The sequence below is a fragment of the Aplysia californica genome, unplaced genomic scaffold (assembly GCF_000002075.1).
Source record: "Aplysia californica isolate F4 #8 unplaced genomic scaffold, AplCal3.0 scaffold00102, whole genome shotgun sequence".
In the NCBI taxonomy this organism is placed as follows: domain Eukaryota; kingdom Metazoa; phylum Mollusca; class Gastropoda; order Aplysiida; family Aplysiidae; genus Aplysia; species Aplysia californica.
Window position 1 is genome coordinate 1098335 of NW_004797372.1, and position 18066 is coordinate 1116400.

Sequence of the window (18066 nt, forward strand, 5' to 3'; positions counted from 1 at the left end):
TCTCTTTAAATAACTCCCTGTTTTTGTCATGTAATTTCTCTTTTTACTTTATTGTGTTCAGACATTTGGTTTCTGAGGCTAATAATGTTTTTATCATAAATGTTGAAATTGCTGTGGCAAGGAACATATACATATATATATATATATATATATTGTCAGAGAAATTTACTACTTGCATTAGTGTTAGCCTAAATTCCTGCTCAATTCTTCTTTCAATGGTCACAAAATATTAGGTCTTTCAGAATGCAGTAACAAAGGAAAGTACATACTGGCTCATTTTCGAACTCATTCTGTGTTAGACGGAACAACCAGCCCTTTTTCATGTTCCTAAAAACCAAGGTCCAGTGGATGGTTGGTGGGTTTTCTGGTGGGGTCCACTCTTTCTTTCCTATTTAGTAAACATCTATTTTCCTTCTCTCTCCTCCTTTTTTGTATTTGTTACTCTCTTGTAACACCTCTAATTTTCAGCACTTATATGACCTAATTGTGTTACAAGTGCTGTAAAATGCTTACGAAAACTAAAAGCTAGGTCCAGCTGAGCCGGAAGACATAGTCACATTATGAGAGAAAGCTTGGAACTTAGATGAAGAGGACGATTGTGTGCATACTTGTTTTTGTTTTATAACTCCTGATTTCTCAATCGTTTCTACCATAGAACTTCCAGTCTGTATAATATGCTTCCTTCTGTTTTCACCTCTCCAGTTGATGTATTTTCTTCGCAATTACTTAAAAAATTATATTTTCTGTATGCTGCACAAGTCAAGTCTGTTCATGGGTCTTTTTTTGGGGTGGATCTTATCGCTGATGGAGCGTTGAATACATAAACCATGCTGCTCCTTTTTATGTGCTGAGAACAACTGGCATGATGCATTTATTTCAAGATTTATTTATGTATTAATTTTTATTTTCAAAATCCAGATGTTTGTATTCTGTACTGGCATTGAACTGATCACTGAGTTCTGTGCATCAATTACTTCCTACGCAATGATGAACAGAATCTGTTTTATCCATTAAATCATTTTATTATGAAGTATTCTACAGTCTTGCTGTTCTAGTGTAGCATGTGGTTGGAGGGCATTGCTGATGGATGCTACTTCTTTTCTTTCCCTTAGTTGATTCTGTCTATCTTACATTTCCTTGGGTGGTTGGTGGGTGCTTTGCTCCTTCTTTCTTATCAAACGTCTATCGTCCTTGTCTCTCCTTCTTTTTTATGTGTTTGTTACTCCCTTGTGTCTCCTCTAATCTTTAGCACTTATATAATACGACCTTATTGTGTTGTAAGTGCCGTAAAATGCTTAACCAAACAAAGTATAGCACATGGTTGAAAGTGCTGCTGACGAATGCTACTTTTTTTTCCATTTGTTGTTTTTGTCTATCGTACATCTTACTTTTCTTTTTCACTAAAACTAAATGACTGTTAGTGTTAATGTGCTTCTCATTACTCAAACTAAAGTGTTTGAAGTATGCCATAGGTTAAGTAGTCAATAATAAAAACGAGAATTTATATAGTGCCTTATCAGTAGAAAACTCCAAGCACAGTCCAATGCAGAATGATCACATGATCACTCAACATTTGACTCATGAATTATAAGGACAAAAAATGCACACTGTGAGATCATTTAAACAACACACAAACACACAATAGGTAGCACACTTTTTGTTATTATCTCAGTACTCAGATTAAGTTACCCCCCGGGGACATTTCTCGTTCATGCACTGTAGAATTGTAAATGGGCTGATTCATCAATGTCACACTCCTAACTGTGCCTGATCTACAACAGGGAACTACTGCTTTTTCTTTCCTAATCCTTACTATTGTCATTTTTCTTCTACTTCTTTTGTATGTTTGTCACACTCTTGTGACCCACTATTTCCGGGGTGCCTTGATAGTCGAAGCAGACTTTGTGCTGTTGAAGCTAGAGAGGTGAGCAGAGTAAGTCTGGTTCCCTTTAACGACTTCTCTGTTGTCATCCACCCCTTGGCACTCATATGACCTTATGCAGTTGTGAGTGCCGTAAAACCTCTACTATAACTTTAAAAAACTCAGATTAAGTATTTCCAATTGTGGTAATGTGAAACTATAATACTACTCCTTGGCTCCTTCTAACTGCTGTCTTTCAGCCACACCCCTATTCTTATGGTAGGTAAGATCTACACCTAGCCTTCTCGGATAAGGGTGAAAAATCTCGGAGGTCCCTTAAGGATCCCTTGGTTGTCCAAAATCGATAAGAGTTGGCTTCACCCACCACCCGGGCAAAATTCAAAATTTCTTACCAACTGAAAATGGTTACAATGCCCCGCAAGCTCATATGACCTTATGCAGTCATGAGAGCCAGAAAACACTTACTAAAAAACCCAATTGTGGTAGATAGTATGAACAAAATTATGTTTTGTTCCCCTTTTTCTGAAAATCATTTTTATGTTCAAGCAGATCCAGGTTTAAAATCGGACATCAACCATAAGAGATTGATGGCTGGCATCTGAGCCAAACAAAAGCACAAACCTTGTAATATTATGTTGTTTTTTTGTTTTTGTACCCTGAAAAAATGTGTGAAAGCAACTCTATCATGATGATCACAGTCACTTGTTTCCTGTGCCTCTAAGACATAGTTGCAACCACATTTTTTAAATCAAGGGTGTTGCGTTCTAGATAGTAGATCAAGTACTTTATTGAAATGACGGGGCAAGATCTATATTTTATTTTAACCAAATTTCTTCAAGAGAAGACTTCCAAAAACTGGAATTTAAATCAAATTGTGCTTTGAGTCCACACGCTTGTGGCTGATTATTTTTACAATGCCGGCTCTCTGAGAACGTCAAAGCATTATTGGAAAGCTTGATATCATTGGTGAGGCCTATTATTATTGTTATTTATTATAATAATAATAATAATAGACAGCATTTGTAAAATGCAAATTCCAGCTCAACAGCAAGTTCTGTACACTTAACAATATAATATTTTTACCCCAGCAGACCTTATTATAGCATTCTGAAACAATCTCACCTTCCTGGGAAGCATACTACAGTGCAAGCTGCCAATTTTTGTAGGTGCTAGAACACTAACATGCGGACAAGAACTTTCGTTGTATATGGCCGGGTGGGCCTACCTATTCTCACCTGGATTAAGTGAGGTAAATTTGTGTTGAGTGCCCTTCCCAAAGACACAAGGTTGGCCTGAGGCTCGAATCCCCGAACCCACGAGGTACCTCACGATTACGAGTCCTGTAGCCCTTTAGCCTAACCAGTAGACTACCGACGCCACATTCCGTTGTCTCCTTCTCAGTCTCGGCCCATTCTTTTCATCAATGCAAGAGATATGACAGGGCAACGCTGCAGAAGGTTTGAAGATACTTTTGTGTGGTGTGTTCCTTACACTTCACTTCTTTTCTGCATTACTTTACGGATATCGATGACTTGTTTCTTGTTGTTGTTGTTATCGATCCATCAACAGCTGGGCTCTCGCCATTCTGTCCAATGCCATGTAGCCTTGTTTCTTGAAAATTGTTCAACTAACAAAAAATATTTTTGAAACCCTTCTGATTTAAATGAGATTGCAGTACACAAAAGTTCTTCCACATTAGTTTTAAACTCTCTATAGTGCATGCTGACTCCAGAGTCTTATTGAGAATCCACAGTTCAACTTCTGCGACTTTAGAAAAGGGGAAAAAAAACGTATTTACCTATAGAGCCTAGATAACTATGTGTCAATAGTCTATATGCAGTGGACTCCGGGGCTCGTCAATTTTTGGGTATGTTTTTAGCATCATCTTAAAGCTTGTTCATTTGTCTTGCTTTCGATGAAAAGGGTACTCATCTATCTATCTTGAATATATACATCGAGATGTTTGCAAAAGGAAAAGGTGGGTTTGCCAGGGTTCAGAGGTAAAATTAGCGAGAAAATGGCAGCCAAAATCTGGTAATTTGTATAGCTTGAGAGTCCTTGGAAACTGAAAATTTACAATTTTTGTGCTTTTAATCAATATTGTCCAGTAAAATCCACACAGAAATGTGTTTTCAAATGGAAATAAAAGGTGTTGAGCCAGAAACAAAAAATTCTGTAAAAATTGAAAGACTGGGGCGCGGAAAAGTGCAGTTGTCTTCAATTTCATTATTTTGACCAGCCCCTGATTTCACCATGATGCTTCACCTATTTCTTCCATATTTAATGCCTATACAATCGCTTACATGGATTTTCTGCCCTGGCCATGCAGGTGTTAGGGGAAATGAAAAAGCCAACAGATTGGCTGGTGAGGCCACCTTAGTTGACAATACGGTTCAACCAGATAGGGTCGAGATCCTGAAATATCTATCTCGCCAGCTGGTTGAGGAGGAAGACAGGGAGGCAGAGGCCAGTACTGCCGTGGAGAGGATAATGCTTTTGGGGATACAAAAAGGAAGCGGAAAATCGGGCATCCTTGCTAGAAAGAACAGAAGAACGTTCAACCAGATGTGCACTGGCACAATCAGTAGGACACTCGGCAACATTTTGGAGAGAGCAACGGAGCATCAATGGACATGTCCGGAGTGCAGGGATGTTGCTTCCTGAAACAATGAATATATATATATATATATATATATATATATATACACCGTTATATACAATATAATGAGATGTCTTTATCTGTTCCTGGTGCAACATCCTGCTGGCTCATCACCACACAGAGAACTGGACAACTAAAAGCCACACTAAGACGGTGGGCTTACCATAAGATCTAATGTTGGAACAGAGGACTGTGGGGCAGGAAACTGGGTTTAGTCCAAGTCCATTACTTGTTCTTGGGTTCTTGAAACATTCTTAAGACTCTTCACCATCAGACTATTAAGATGGGTGTCAACTAGGAGATACTGTCTTCAGAGAAAAAATTTCTAACGGCAAACTTGAAGTATTAAGTTTGATTCCTGCTACTCCGACAGGTAGGAAAGGGCCTTCTAAAAAGTTGATCTCATTTCCTGCCAAGGCAGTTTTGAGAATTAAATCTTTACAACAGATCACAAAAAATTCAGATCGTCCCACTTGCCTATATAATATATACTTTCGTTTAGTAAACCTTGGCTCAGAAGCTCTAAGTCGATAAAAGAGTAGGTCGGGCAGGCCCTTGGTACAAGCCCCAAAATTTATGGAAAGAAGCCTATGTTGGTACAACATATAAATGAAGAATATTTTCGAATCACAGTATGAGGACGCCATAGACTCTATGATAGAGACAAGGTACACAGGACCGGCAGGAAAAATGTTGATTTCAGTTAATAAAGAAGAAACATAACACAACAGTCATTTGATGCCGGGAAAAAGTAAGACCAACAGGGAAAACAACAGAAGGAAAAAAGAAGTAGGACCCACTACCCATACAATAAAAAAATGACTAGGTACACAACATCAATAGCAGCTTGATTAGAGGAACCTCCATCAGACTTCTTTCTTCACCAAAAACAAACTCAGAAAAAAGCAAAAAGGACAAAAAGTAAGACCATTAATTCAAACTTGAAGAAGCCAACAAAAGTCTACAGAGACTGAAGCCTAAACAGACTACATGTGTGAGAATCTTAATAAGAAATGGAGTACCGTACATGAAACAAATAACAAAACAAAAACTGTAATGCTGAAGAAAAAAACACTGAACAAAGAGAGAATTTATGAGATTTCTATTTATTTTAATGTGGCTAAATTTCATAATCTACACAACAAAAATGCTCATGTAAGCTATGATCATCTAACACAAAATGTAATGCATACACAATGGGTTTTGAAAGCTACACGGGTTCACACAAACCCTGAACCTTCATGACTTGATATTCAGATGAAAGATGAAGATAATGGACTAACAGACACACAGATAAAAGAATTGAAATTGAAAGGAAAAGTAACATTGTATTAAACAGTTAACTGTTCCCCTTCATCAGGAAATGTAATGCAAAGGAACTTGCAGTACTTGGGTAGTAGTATTGCTTGGGGTTTTTTTTGTGGGTAGTTATATTGACAGGTGAGTTTCCAAAGAGATACAAACGATGCAGCAAAGCAGAAAGGAAATTTGATAAAACACCATGTTGTGAAAATCAAAATCCAATAAATCTGATAGTTTCCTATTCACACTTTCTTTTAGCTCATCTGTTAATTTCAAGATACAATAAGAAATAAAGGCATCAAAGTTTTGTTCTACAAATTTCAATCAAGCTTCATGGGTGGCACCTGACAAATCAAAGGTTACTGCTTTTTCGGCAAGCACTAAACCCAATATGCCGACATATGTCCTGTGTTGTAAGAGAAAAAAAAAAGATAATTTTAGAGATAAATGCAACTTGCTCATAAGTAAATAGATGAAAGAAAACAGGATAGATATGCACTACAGGGAAAGGAAAACGAAATAAAATTTATCAGGAGAAACTTCTACATTAGGGCTTCTTTTACAAAGTGGAGAGGACAAGTGATAATAGTCAACAGTACAGAGCCAAGGATATATCACATTATCAAATCGATTCACATTCACAATTCTTCCGCGCAAATCTTGGACCATAAAAAGTTAAGATTAGTAAGACCACAGGGAGGAAACAGAAAAGATAGAAAATTTAATTTGAAACATCCGTTTTCCTGTTCATTCCTATAACTAGACCGGGTTAGAATGTTACGACTCTACCACATCCTGGTTTTTACTGTTCTAGTGAACAGAAAAAAAAAAAGAAACAATGAACCAAAAAAATCTTGACGTGATATTCTAGCCAAAGGTGCACATTTCTAACTAACTTGTACTGGGTCAGAACAGTCAGTGGAGGATTAATAAGTCACTAAATCATTGTAAATTTAGAGAGAACAGAGAAAAACGATGACCCAAACACATGTATCGGCATACAACCTGAACATCAAAATCACCACTCGCTCAACGATAGTACGATCAAGATATATATATACATGTAGTGAATGGACCATGTTCCTTACACAGCAACAACTGATCTACTGAGCTGAGCTACACAAACTTGTGTTTGGAGAAACCACAGAGTTAAACTAAACACATTCAATGTTGAACATTGATGAGTTACACATCAAGCTGCAGTCTCCAAAACATCCAGACCTCTTTGCATAAAGAAATCTCTTTTTTATCTTACCAGTCATAAGATACAATTCACATATATTCAGCCGACACTGGAATGCAATAGGTTCATTCAAGCAAAGTGAACAAGAAAAGATACGACAACACTTTGCTTATAATAAAACAAGATAGACTACTCAATAATTTTCAGGTTCACACAAAGAGGGCATACAGTCCAGCAGTAATTTTCCTCTTGTATGTTTTTGTGATGTATAAAATTGAACTAGTAAAGAAGGTTGGTGCCAAGAGGAATGATAACAGTCCTGCATGAATTTTGAATAAATGTAATTCAAGTTTTCATTACACACTAAGCCCTGTTTTTAGAATATTGAGTCTCCTTCATATAAGCTCTTACATGTATCCAGAGAAGTTAAAAAGCAAGACTTCCATATTTTTCCTCCTGAAAAGGATATGATATAATTTGCCTATACGCCATGCTATCACAAATGAGTTTTATTGAGACATGGCAGTAATTCAAAAAATTTCTTGGCAAGCAGAAGTGGTCCTGGTGAAGAGGTCTCAACAGAAGATAATATAACAATTAAGTTTCAAGGAAACTAACATGGAATAGTATGCTTGTTGAAGAAGAAAGGCCTGGGGACCCATGTCATAGTACCATGTTAAAAAATGATGTTCACAGAATGCAAGAGCAAAAATAAAACAAATCATCTTGCAACCTCTGACACTCCTCACAATAATTACAGGCATCCCACCTACATTCTACATTCAGACACAAAACAGTGACAAGCAGCTTGTACTCATACCATGATATAGGATGACAGTCCATGTTCATATTGCACTATACACATGAATACAGGTCTCATTCTAATGATGATAACATCAGCAGCTCTTTCAAGACTTTGGTCTGGCTCGTTTCTCGGATCTCTCCTGCCAGGAACATCTCGTCCACCACACTGTACACCTATGGAGGGGAAACAAAATACAAGTAAAAGTGAAACTGTACTCTGGATTGACAGTGTAAACCACGAAAAGGCCAAATTTTCACTTTGAAAAGATCAAATAAATAGAGAGAGCGTAGATTTGTGAATTAATTCAGAAACAAAGAAGGAGGCTGAAAGTGAAACCCCTGCCCCCTTTTTCACACACATATGCATGCACAGGAACACAACTACACACATACACACACCCAAACACACACGCATAGATACAAAACACAGGTACATATACACAAACATTATGCCGGTGTCCACACATACAACTTGATCTGTCTGAGCAGGTGACTCTTCAGTCAGAATTACACAAACACTACCTTATCTCATACTTGCAGCTTGCAGCATTAAGTGAAAGAAAAGAGTAGAAATGTAAGTTGGCACTCTATTTCTATACTTCTGTGGACAACGCTCAGTTCTTTCTTTCAAGCACTGCAAACCTTTCTTTTTGATAGAGTTTACTCTTGTAGCATTAGGTCAATTTTTGAACAATGACAATAACCAATATTCCAGTACATCCCACAATTTCAATAACCGGTCAATAAAATAGTTAAATTTTAGTTTTAGTCACTTTCACAGCACTTGCAACACACTTGGGTCATGTGCTGAAGGAAAGTTACAAGAGAATAACATGCAAAGAAAAGAAAGAGGAGAGATAAGGATGATGTTTGACAGAAAAGAAGGAGCAAGAACAAATCCCACCAGAGCACCCACCTGATGAAATCTTACTGTCCTTATTACTAAATAACATACACAGCACATGAACTAATTCAGTAATAGAAGCAACATTTTCCATGTGTTCAGTAACTCATCAATCATAATTTTCAATAACGGGATCCATTTTACAAATATAGGATTGCCTTACATCAAAACTAGCAGAGACATAAAATACGGAAAAGACAGAACCAGACAACCTCTCGGGGTACTTTGGAATGAGAAGTGAGGACCTTGCCACCTCCCTTATGAGCCCACTGCAATTAGTCAACTCACCTTGTAAAAATTAAACACGAGGTCCAGCTCACAGACATTGTGGAAAAACTCATTCAGCACTTCAACAAAGTTGTGTATAGCCTCCAGGTACACCAGGTTGTTGTCATTCACATCCACACAGATGCAAAAGTACAGGCCAGCATAACGACGATACACAATCTTGAAATTTCGAAACTGCCAGGAGAAAAATAATGTTTGAAAACGTTAATAAAGTTGTAAGTCTTTCAGATCAGGTTTTCAATATTCAGGTTATATAAGTACAGTGGAATCCTGTTATAATGAGAGGGAGGGGACCGGAGCAAAATGTCCGTTATAGCAGGATTCTCGCTATAAGGGATCCAGTAATATATTCAAGGGAAACTGTAAAGTAGGCCTAATCTATGAGTTTGGTGTTCTGTTTATTTCCTTTTGCTATCTCCCCTGATGATGATTTGTTTTCAACATGATCTCTATGTCTTACTTGATCAAAAATCAAATCAGGTTTCTTTATCTAGCGCTAGATCTAGATCTAGCGATGTTGACTGACGGCTCGGCGTTGGCGATCAAAAGGAAAGGTCTCTGGGCTAATTCACCTGCTGCGTTTTCCCCCCACCCCACTACACCCTGTGGTGCATTTTGTCTGCTTGCGCACGACACACATTCGTCCAATCCATCACTGCACTGTGACCTCTCCATCCCCGCATCGGAGAAGCGAGAGGCATGGTAGGCCTTGATAATCTAAACTAGATCTAGGCTTACGCTGGCCTATCACGCGATGCGTTCTGCTTGTCTGCGCATGCCACACCCTCCCTACTCAGTCGATTCGGCCTTCATTGTTGACACACTTGGGCTCTCCCATTCTTTGCTTCGTTAGATCACCAACTTGTTTCTCAACGGGCGAGGTTCTACATTATGTATAATAGGCCTATGCACTGCGCACAGCAGCAGCTATATTCCGCTATAACCGACTCGCGCGTTTGTCTGATTGCGCTATAGCAGTATTTCATTTACAAAGGTAAAGAAGAGAAAAAAACGGGGTTTTAGAAGTGTCTTCATCACAGACTTCTCATTTTTTCTGGACTCGTTATAAGTGGACTCCACTGTAGTTGGTCCAAAATGGCTGGGCAGGTGTGCAGTCAATAATTTTGTGTTAATCTAGGTGTTTTTCTCATACAAGCATTATTCTGCATAAATTGTTATCATGCTTAATACATCAAAATAAAGATCCATCTTTTGCAACCTGACACTTTCAGGTATATGAAGGGTTAACCATAAAAAGACTGTGAAAGCAATCATATCTTTAAAAAATGCAACAAGAGAGAGAAAGAAAGAAATGCTCTCACAGAAAAAGAAAACTGCACCGCCTGCACCTAATTTGTCCGAAAAGTTTTTATTTTATAAATATTTTCAAACGGCAATGTCTGAGGAAGACGTAATTTTTTTGGCACCCAATTTTAAATAAAATTATCTATCGCAATTGGAGGGGGGGGGGGGGGGGTGACTGGCTTTGTCTGTTACAGCTAAAAAAGTATAGCACATAACTTCACCAAGTTTTATATGAAACGAAACAAGTTAGTCAACTGTTGGCTCGCTGCTTCTCGTAGAACGTAACAAACAAACACCAGAGATATCGATTGATAAAGCACATCCCGTAAATACACGGGATTAGGGTACCTGGCCAGCGGGGCGTCCCGTAAATACACAGGAATAGGCTCAAGTGAGTTAATGTATTTCAATTGTAAATCTGTGTGTACCATTCATTTTAAAAAAGTAGGTTCGTGCTGCTAGGTGGCATATTTGGGGAGTGAAAAATAACACGAGAAATGCCATAACTTCTATATATAATCATCACAAAAACCTATAATTTATTTGGTGTCAATGTAAAGAGGAAAGGAACTGCATTTGAAAGTGTAATGGAAGCTAGCATCTGCTCAAGTTAAAATTTCAGTTTGGACTTCATAATATACAAGTCTTTTTTCAAAAAATCAAAATGAGCATCTATCATCCATACCTACCGACACAGTCAGTAAGAGTCACCAAAATGAGTAGTGTAGCTCGACCTTTGGTCCTAGCTAAAAGTCCAACAGGATAGACCTTTTATAACACAGATCAACAATCCCTGGCTCAAGGGCTAAATTCTGCATAAGAAAGAACTTTGACTGTTCCCATGGAGATAAAAAATTTCATGAAGAAGTACATTCAACCACAATTTGTCCAAATAGTAGTACAGTGTAATTCATACATTTGAATTTCAAGTCTTTTTATAACACTTAACAGCTACCCCCCTCCCCTCAACCAGTAATGCAAGGTTACTGTTTTGCCTGTGGGGACAAAAAATATTGCATATTCCTGAGTCATAACCAATGGAAAAGAAGGAAGAGCTATCTTTAGAAGCATTTAAGATATACAACTTTTAACCCTTTCGTTGCCTTAAATGTATATGGTACTTCACAAAAATGCCCAATTTTTGGCTTTTTGCCATACCATGGACAGAAGTTTGCAAAATTTGCCCTTCCTGGTTGCCCTCAGAACATTACATGTACATCCCACTATTCATCTCACTCTAGTTTCTCTGTATAGAGATTTAGCCAGAAGCACAGCGTGGATTCATATTAGGGAATAAAAAATGTGCTTATCAGTACATGTACCAATCTGCAAATAATACTCTCTGGTTACGATTACAAGCGAGCCATAAACACAGGTCTAGTCTTGAGATGAGGGCAGGCTTCCACAAAATGTAAACACCAAAATGACTTTAACCATATCCGTATGCCCTGGGGTCATTTTGTACCCCCGGGATTTTTTCTTCACATTTTAGAATACTTCGAGTGTAAAGATCTCTCAGAAACTTTCAGTATTTCTCAAAAAATCATTTTGACAGACTTCTATGCAAAGCATACAGACCGGATTAATGAGTAAATTTCCTCTTTGAAAGTGGTGGCACAGGGTTCCCCACGACGTCTGGATATGATAGTAAAGCCCGACGTACGGATAGGGTTAAAAGACTGCGAATTTCACTTTTTGACTTAAAGTTTGCAAGTTGTTCAAAATTTAGGGGAAGATTCGGAACATGGGGGTAAGGAACGTGGAAGGCGACACTATTGGAGACTGGGTCCCAATAAAAAATGTCACATTATTATATACAATTGGACCAGAACCAGATGGTATGTCCACCAACACTGAGACTGATGTGAATGCTGTCCTGGCTACTAAGCTTTGCTTAAAATCAAGGCTGGTAGAAGGAACCCACAACCCATTCTAGCAACGAAGGGGTTAATACACAGTCAAAAGGATTGATGACCAGCATATTACTGACCATTTTGATAAACAAAAAACAAAGACATCATCCACTTGGGATATGCAGGATCCGGGCTTTCAAAATGAAGAGGGTAGAATCAACGTGGTTATCATTACCTTTAAGTCTATTACTTGGACTTCGTGGGGAAGACCATGGGATATATAAGAGTAATAAAGAATTTGTCCAGTTCCACGACTACATATGACAGATACAGTAAAAACATTAATAAAGACACACATACAAAGCGCTTTGAGGATAAAATTTAGAAAACACCAATCTGTTAATAAGTTTGGCGGGTTATTTGACAAATAAGGAAGGACGTGAATTCTGAAAAGAAAAGGGCCTCTCGTGGCCTAGAGGTTAAGGTGTTCGCCTCTCATTCAAAGGTCCGGGGTACGAATCTGGGTAGCGACAGAAAACTTTTCTTTGTTGTCTGCTTTCATCTCCACTTTCTGCCCCCACCCCGTCACCTCCTTTGACCCCTCCTCTGGGCTCCTGACTCTTTCTGCAGCCTTTCTACTGCTACTCCTTGGCTCCTTCTTGCGGCTGTCTTTCAGCTACACCCCTGATCTTCTGGTAGGAAATATCTACACCTAGCCTTCTCGGACAAGGACGAAAAATCTCGGAGGTCCCGTGAGCAAGTGGCACACGTTAAAGATCCCTTGGTGGTCTGAAATCGATAAAAGTAGGCTTTTGCTGCCACTCGGGCAAAATTCAAAATTTCCTACCCACTGAAAATGTTTAATGTGCCTCACGCATACGCAGTTGCGAGCGCTGAAAAACACTTACCAAAAAAAAAAGAGAAGAAAAAAGCAAACAACATTGATAGTATTACCTCTACAAAGTTAGTGTGTTTTGTGTCTCTGACTGTCACCACAGCATGGACCTCTTCAATCAGTTTCTGCTTCTCATCATCATCAAAGTGCATGTACCACTTAGCGAGACGAGTTTTACCAGCTCGATTTTGAATCAGGATGAAGCGAATCTGAAGAGGAAAAAATAGAAAGTCCCAGGATGGAATTAACATTTCAACATTTACAAGAACACACCAAATATATAAGGGTGTTTTTATGATGGGTCCTATCGTCATTAGAGTCAATGTACCAGGTAGAAGGCTGAGTCTTGCAAGATAGATTATAATAGTGAATTGGAAATATAGAAATGCATCATCAAGATTAAGTATAAAGGTCCAGAAATAAGTAATTTTATAATAAAAAAAACTCAAATCAAAGTTCATTGACAGGGGAACGACATTAGTGAAAGAAATAAATAGATTGGGGCAACTGTTCACGCAGAGCAATTACGCAATAAAGGGGGATAACAGAGATGCCAACCACAGAAAACCGAAATGAGTATTGGGAAATATGAAAATGTGTATTTTCAGGGGAAAATGTGTATTCCCCACGAGCGACCAACTAGTAATAGTAAAAATTACTAGCTCACCAGCTCGAAAAAGGGAGCACACACGCGTACAAAATACATGTATATGCAGTCAACAACATGTTAGTGTTCAATGTTGTACAGGGGTCTTGTTTGACTTTAAAAGTATTTCAATCTATTATATATTTTCCTCTCATTATTATATAAAAAATAAATCCTGCTTTGAGAGTTCGGAAGGGCCTAGAACAAGAATTTCGACTATCAAGAACCAGTCTGGGTGTCATGATTCATATTATGAACTGACAGACTCAAATTATTGCTCAAACTCAGAGAAGAGCAATAACTTGAAAGGCTCAAGTGGACCCGTGCACTGTGAGAGTTGTAACAACTGTGAGAGGGCAAGATGCAGTGACACTGAAAATCTGCCAGTCTTGAACAGAAAGCTACAACATACACCGTAGGTATAATTTACTATCACCCATCCAAGTAGGTATAATTACTTTCACCCATCCAATGAAACGCGAACACTTTATTTCAATAACACAGACTTGCAAAGTATGAGGGGTCCCGATTCCGCACACGGCCTGCACCAATGCGCTTCCAAGTTTTTGTCCTCTGGTGTTGCCTTAACACCCCCCCCCCCCCCCGATAGTACCCTCCAAAAAAATCAGTAATCTCCTTCCCTATTCCGTAGTCATATACTTCGCAATTCCGTTACTTCCATCAAAGACGGTCTTTACTCACACGATGCCGCATTTATTTATGATGCGAATGCGCGCAGGTTCAGTGACCGGTCACGATGGCGAGCCAGACAATCTAAAAATCAGACGACGCTTGCTGGTTTGTTTTTTTTCCCCACAAGCGACAGCCAAAGCGACGAGTCCAAGTGTTTATTACATTTTATTTGCACGGCGACATTGCGTTCATAACCTGCATGCCACAAATGTTGCGTTATCAGACAACTGCTGGCAAACTTCTTGGTGGTAGCGAAAGCGAAAGTAGATCTTGATTTTCCCGACCGAGCCTCGTTGTTACATACGCTTCTGCCTGCCGTCATAGCTGCTTATACGCGTGAAAGTGAAACGTACTCCCCGAACGGGGAAAAGCTGAACGAATATAATATCACGATCGCGACCGGCAAAATTGAACTTACTGACCTTATCGGACTTGGTTTTCAAATATTCCAGTTCTGCGATACTTATTTTTTTAAAGATGGGACTTGAAATAATTATGTTTACTCGCCCAAGCTGAATTTAGTAATTTTCGCATTCCAGGATGCGTATTTTTTCATGAAAAGTTGTATTCGCGTACTTTCTGCAAAAAATCGTACTAAAATACGTAAAATCGTACTGGTTGGCATCTCTGGGATAATAACTAAAAATAATTAAATTGGCTAGTCTGAAAAGTTTTATCCAGCTTCCTTTCACCATTACCCATAAAATAGAGACTGATCCTGAACAGAAACGTATGTAAATCACCTTTGTAGCAATACCACACACAAAGGTATTCCACCACATATCTTGTACAATAATTTGGAGTAATTGAAATACACGAAATGCTAGCCAGCTACAACCCAGTCTCCACTGACAGTAGACCTAGACCTGCAATCAGTTCCTAATTCTATCTTTGTAATAAATCTAGTACTAGTACTAGTAAATGTACCAGCTTTGTAGACATTGCTAGTACTAGGTCTAGGCTTTGGGGGCAGGTTATAACTAATGGATGATTCACCTACTACCCCTGATAGAGTACGACGCCCACCCAAAGTCTGGTCAGTTTCATCCCCGTCGTCAGTATCGTCACTGCTATTCTAACCAGTCGGAAATTACTCTATTTAAGTCTAAGCCAGTGTGGCTGAAAATGTAATCATAATGTCAAATCTTCAATCAGTCATGTCGACCGGCAAAAAGCTTTACGGGGCTTTCGTTCTGCGTGAACAGTTGCCCTAAGCCATTGCTGCCATTGTAAACAAATGGGTTTGCATTATTTCGATCAACACTTCAGACTAAAAAACACGCAAAATTCTCTTTAAAAAGCTGAGTAATGATGAAACTAGCAGTGAAGCTTCCGGTCTTGACACAAATACATCCGCAAGTCGCAAAATATTGCCGAAAATAGCAGAAAGAACCGTTTGATAAAATCATATATGTGAGGCGAGCTGACAAAATGAGTTACTTACTTCTCGCAATCCACACAGGGAGATATTGGCCAAAATTCGACACTAGGGTGAAATTTGTAGATTTTCTATTGATGCCGTATTCTTAAAGTGCAAAATGCCTTTCATTATTTCATACTTATAATATAAATTGTAAAAACTTCACCTATAAGGGTGATGTATATATACATCTATTTCCATAAGGCTTGAATGCGAGAAGTAACTCATTTTGTCAGCACGCTTATATATATATGAGAAACGACGACAGAGTCGTTCCTCCGAGGAAGAATGTGGGTCAAGTTTAACGATAACTATGGAGTGTGAGTTTTGCCTCCACCGACGATTACTTTTGATTCTAAATCTAAACGATTACTTTGTGACGCGCGTGCCGATGAAGATATCAAACCTCATTGTATAACATCAAATTCTGATCAAATCCCGGACCCCCCCCCCCCATGTCTTTGTTAGGTCAGGGGGGCAAGCCCCCTGAAACCCCCCTTGAAATACAAGAGAAATTTTACGCTCATTTTATAGGCTACTGAAAAATTACAGCGCATCTCTCACTCTCGCTGGGATAAAACATTTATACAGAATATTTAAGTCAGAGGGCCTATCGATATCCAGTACTTTGTATGGATGATGCCAAGACCATAAGATACTCAGACTTTCGCCCCACATAAAAAACTTATAACATGATTTTAAAATAGAAGATGACGACAATGCAAGACAAAGACACAGGACTAAAAGATAAGACAAGGCTATGACTAGAGATTACTCTTTGGGATAAACACAAGGTAAACTGAGAAGTAAGAGAAGGAAGGCTGGAATTTAAAATGATTTGGCTGGGGCTGGAACTGGGAATCAGATTTTTCTCTTCAATAGACTCAGTAGATTAGATCTAAGACGTAAGAATAAAAAAACAAAAGCCACCTCTATTCTCACGCAGGCGGGCCTTTTTTGGCTATTCTCACCCAGTGTGCCTTCATCCTGATAGGCCAACCAGTAACGTTCACTGTGAACAAACGTTCCAGCGCTCTTGTGTTGAAAGCGTGCAAATTTGTCTGAGGGCAGTGAAAGAGAAAGAAAGAGAGGGGGGGAGAGAGAGAGAGAGAGAGAGAGAGAGAGAGAGAGAGAGAGAGAGAGAGAGAGAGAGAGAGAGAGAGAGAGACAGAGAGAGAGAGGGGGAGGGGGGTGGAGTAGCCTAGCGCGAGAAGTTTCAGGCAAAACAAAATGGCGACCCACGTAGCATCTTTGTAGACGACCAAATTAATTTACTTTGGTGTTTTTAATATTATTTTTTATCTTTGTCTGTCAATTTGATCGTCCACACCGATAGACAGTATTTGAGTATTCAGAAAGAGAGTGCGAGGGAGAGAGAGAGAAGGAGTAGCCAAGAGCTTGCAAGAACTTGCGGGCAAACAAAATGGAGACCCGTGTAGTTCGGCTCGATTCGAAAAGTGAAAAAGCCATCTAGAATAGCATGATCTTTGTTGACAACCAAATTAGCTGTAAGCTTTTTGTGCTATAACGGACATCATTTTTTCTTTGTTTTTGTGTCGATTATCTAGATCTAGACAAAAACACCGCAAAAACAAAAGAAAAAATGATGTCCGTTATTGCACAAAAAGTTTACAGCTAATCTAAATCTAGATCTAGAGTATCTGATCATCCACACCAATAGACAGTATTCCAAAATTAGGAAAAACAGGTCTTGTTTTCACACCAGGGGAGAATAACCAACGCTGGCAAGTCCCACCCGGGGTGAGAGGTCGATTACCTGGCGCCCGGGGTGAGGATAGCCACTTCCAAAAACAAACTCTACAGGAACACCGATGCCGGCCGAGGTGGAAACCAACGACCAAAGGCAAAGGAAGATTGAAGTTGCAAAGATACATTTTACAACAGAAAAGTGAAAACTACAATTCAATATAAGTATATATATATAGATTCTAGATCTAGATCTAGATCTATGTGCAAGCAAAAGTTCAAATTACCATGATGTAGATCTAAATCAAGTTTTTGTCTGTAACGTTCTCGCTTCAGAGAAATACCCCTCCCACTAATGTTGGAGCTCCACTTCCGCATGAGGATGAGCTTATTAGTGGACTGGAAGTAAAACAATTAGATTTTCAATGACAAAAATTGAAAAACTTATATTCAGACAAAATACAGTATAAAATATTTACATTAATCTATAAAACTTTATAAAAAGTAGAATCTATTCAAATCTTA

General features: G+C 38.7%; 1 protein-coding gene across 1 annotated transcript; it reads right to left on the reverse strand.

Annotated features, from left to right (window-relative positions):
- Window positions 1–5628: 5628 nt before the first annotated feature.
- Window positions 5629–17936, reverse strand: LOC101857478 (AP-2 complex subunit sigma). The gene is made up of 4 exons (XM_005095362.2): window positions 17829–17936; window positions 13135–13284; window positions 9023–9196; window positions 5629–8004 (listed from the first exon to the last, which is right to left on the reverse strand). The coding sequence occupies exons 1-4, from the start codon at window positions 17829–17831 to the stop codon at window positions 7903–7905; spliced, it is 429 nt and encodes a 142-aa protein (XP_005095419.1). The 5' UTR covers window positions 17832–17936; the 3' UTR covers window positions 5629–7902.
- Window positions 17937–18066: the final 130 nt, after the last annotated feature.

Coding starts and splice junctions, on each gene's coding strand:
- LOC101857478 (XM_005095362.2), bottom strand. Junction 9,197..13,134: donor AACACACTAACTTTGTAGAG/GTAATACTATCA, acceptor TTCTCCTGGCAG/TTTCGAAATTTCAAGATTGT. Junction 8,005..9,022: donor TCGTGTTTAATTTTTACAAG/GTGAGTTGACTA, acceptor TCCCCTCCATAG/GTGTACAGTGTGGTGGACGA.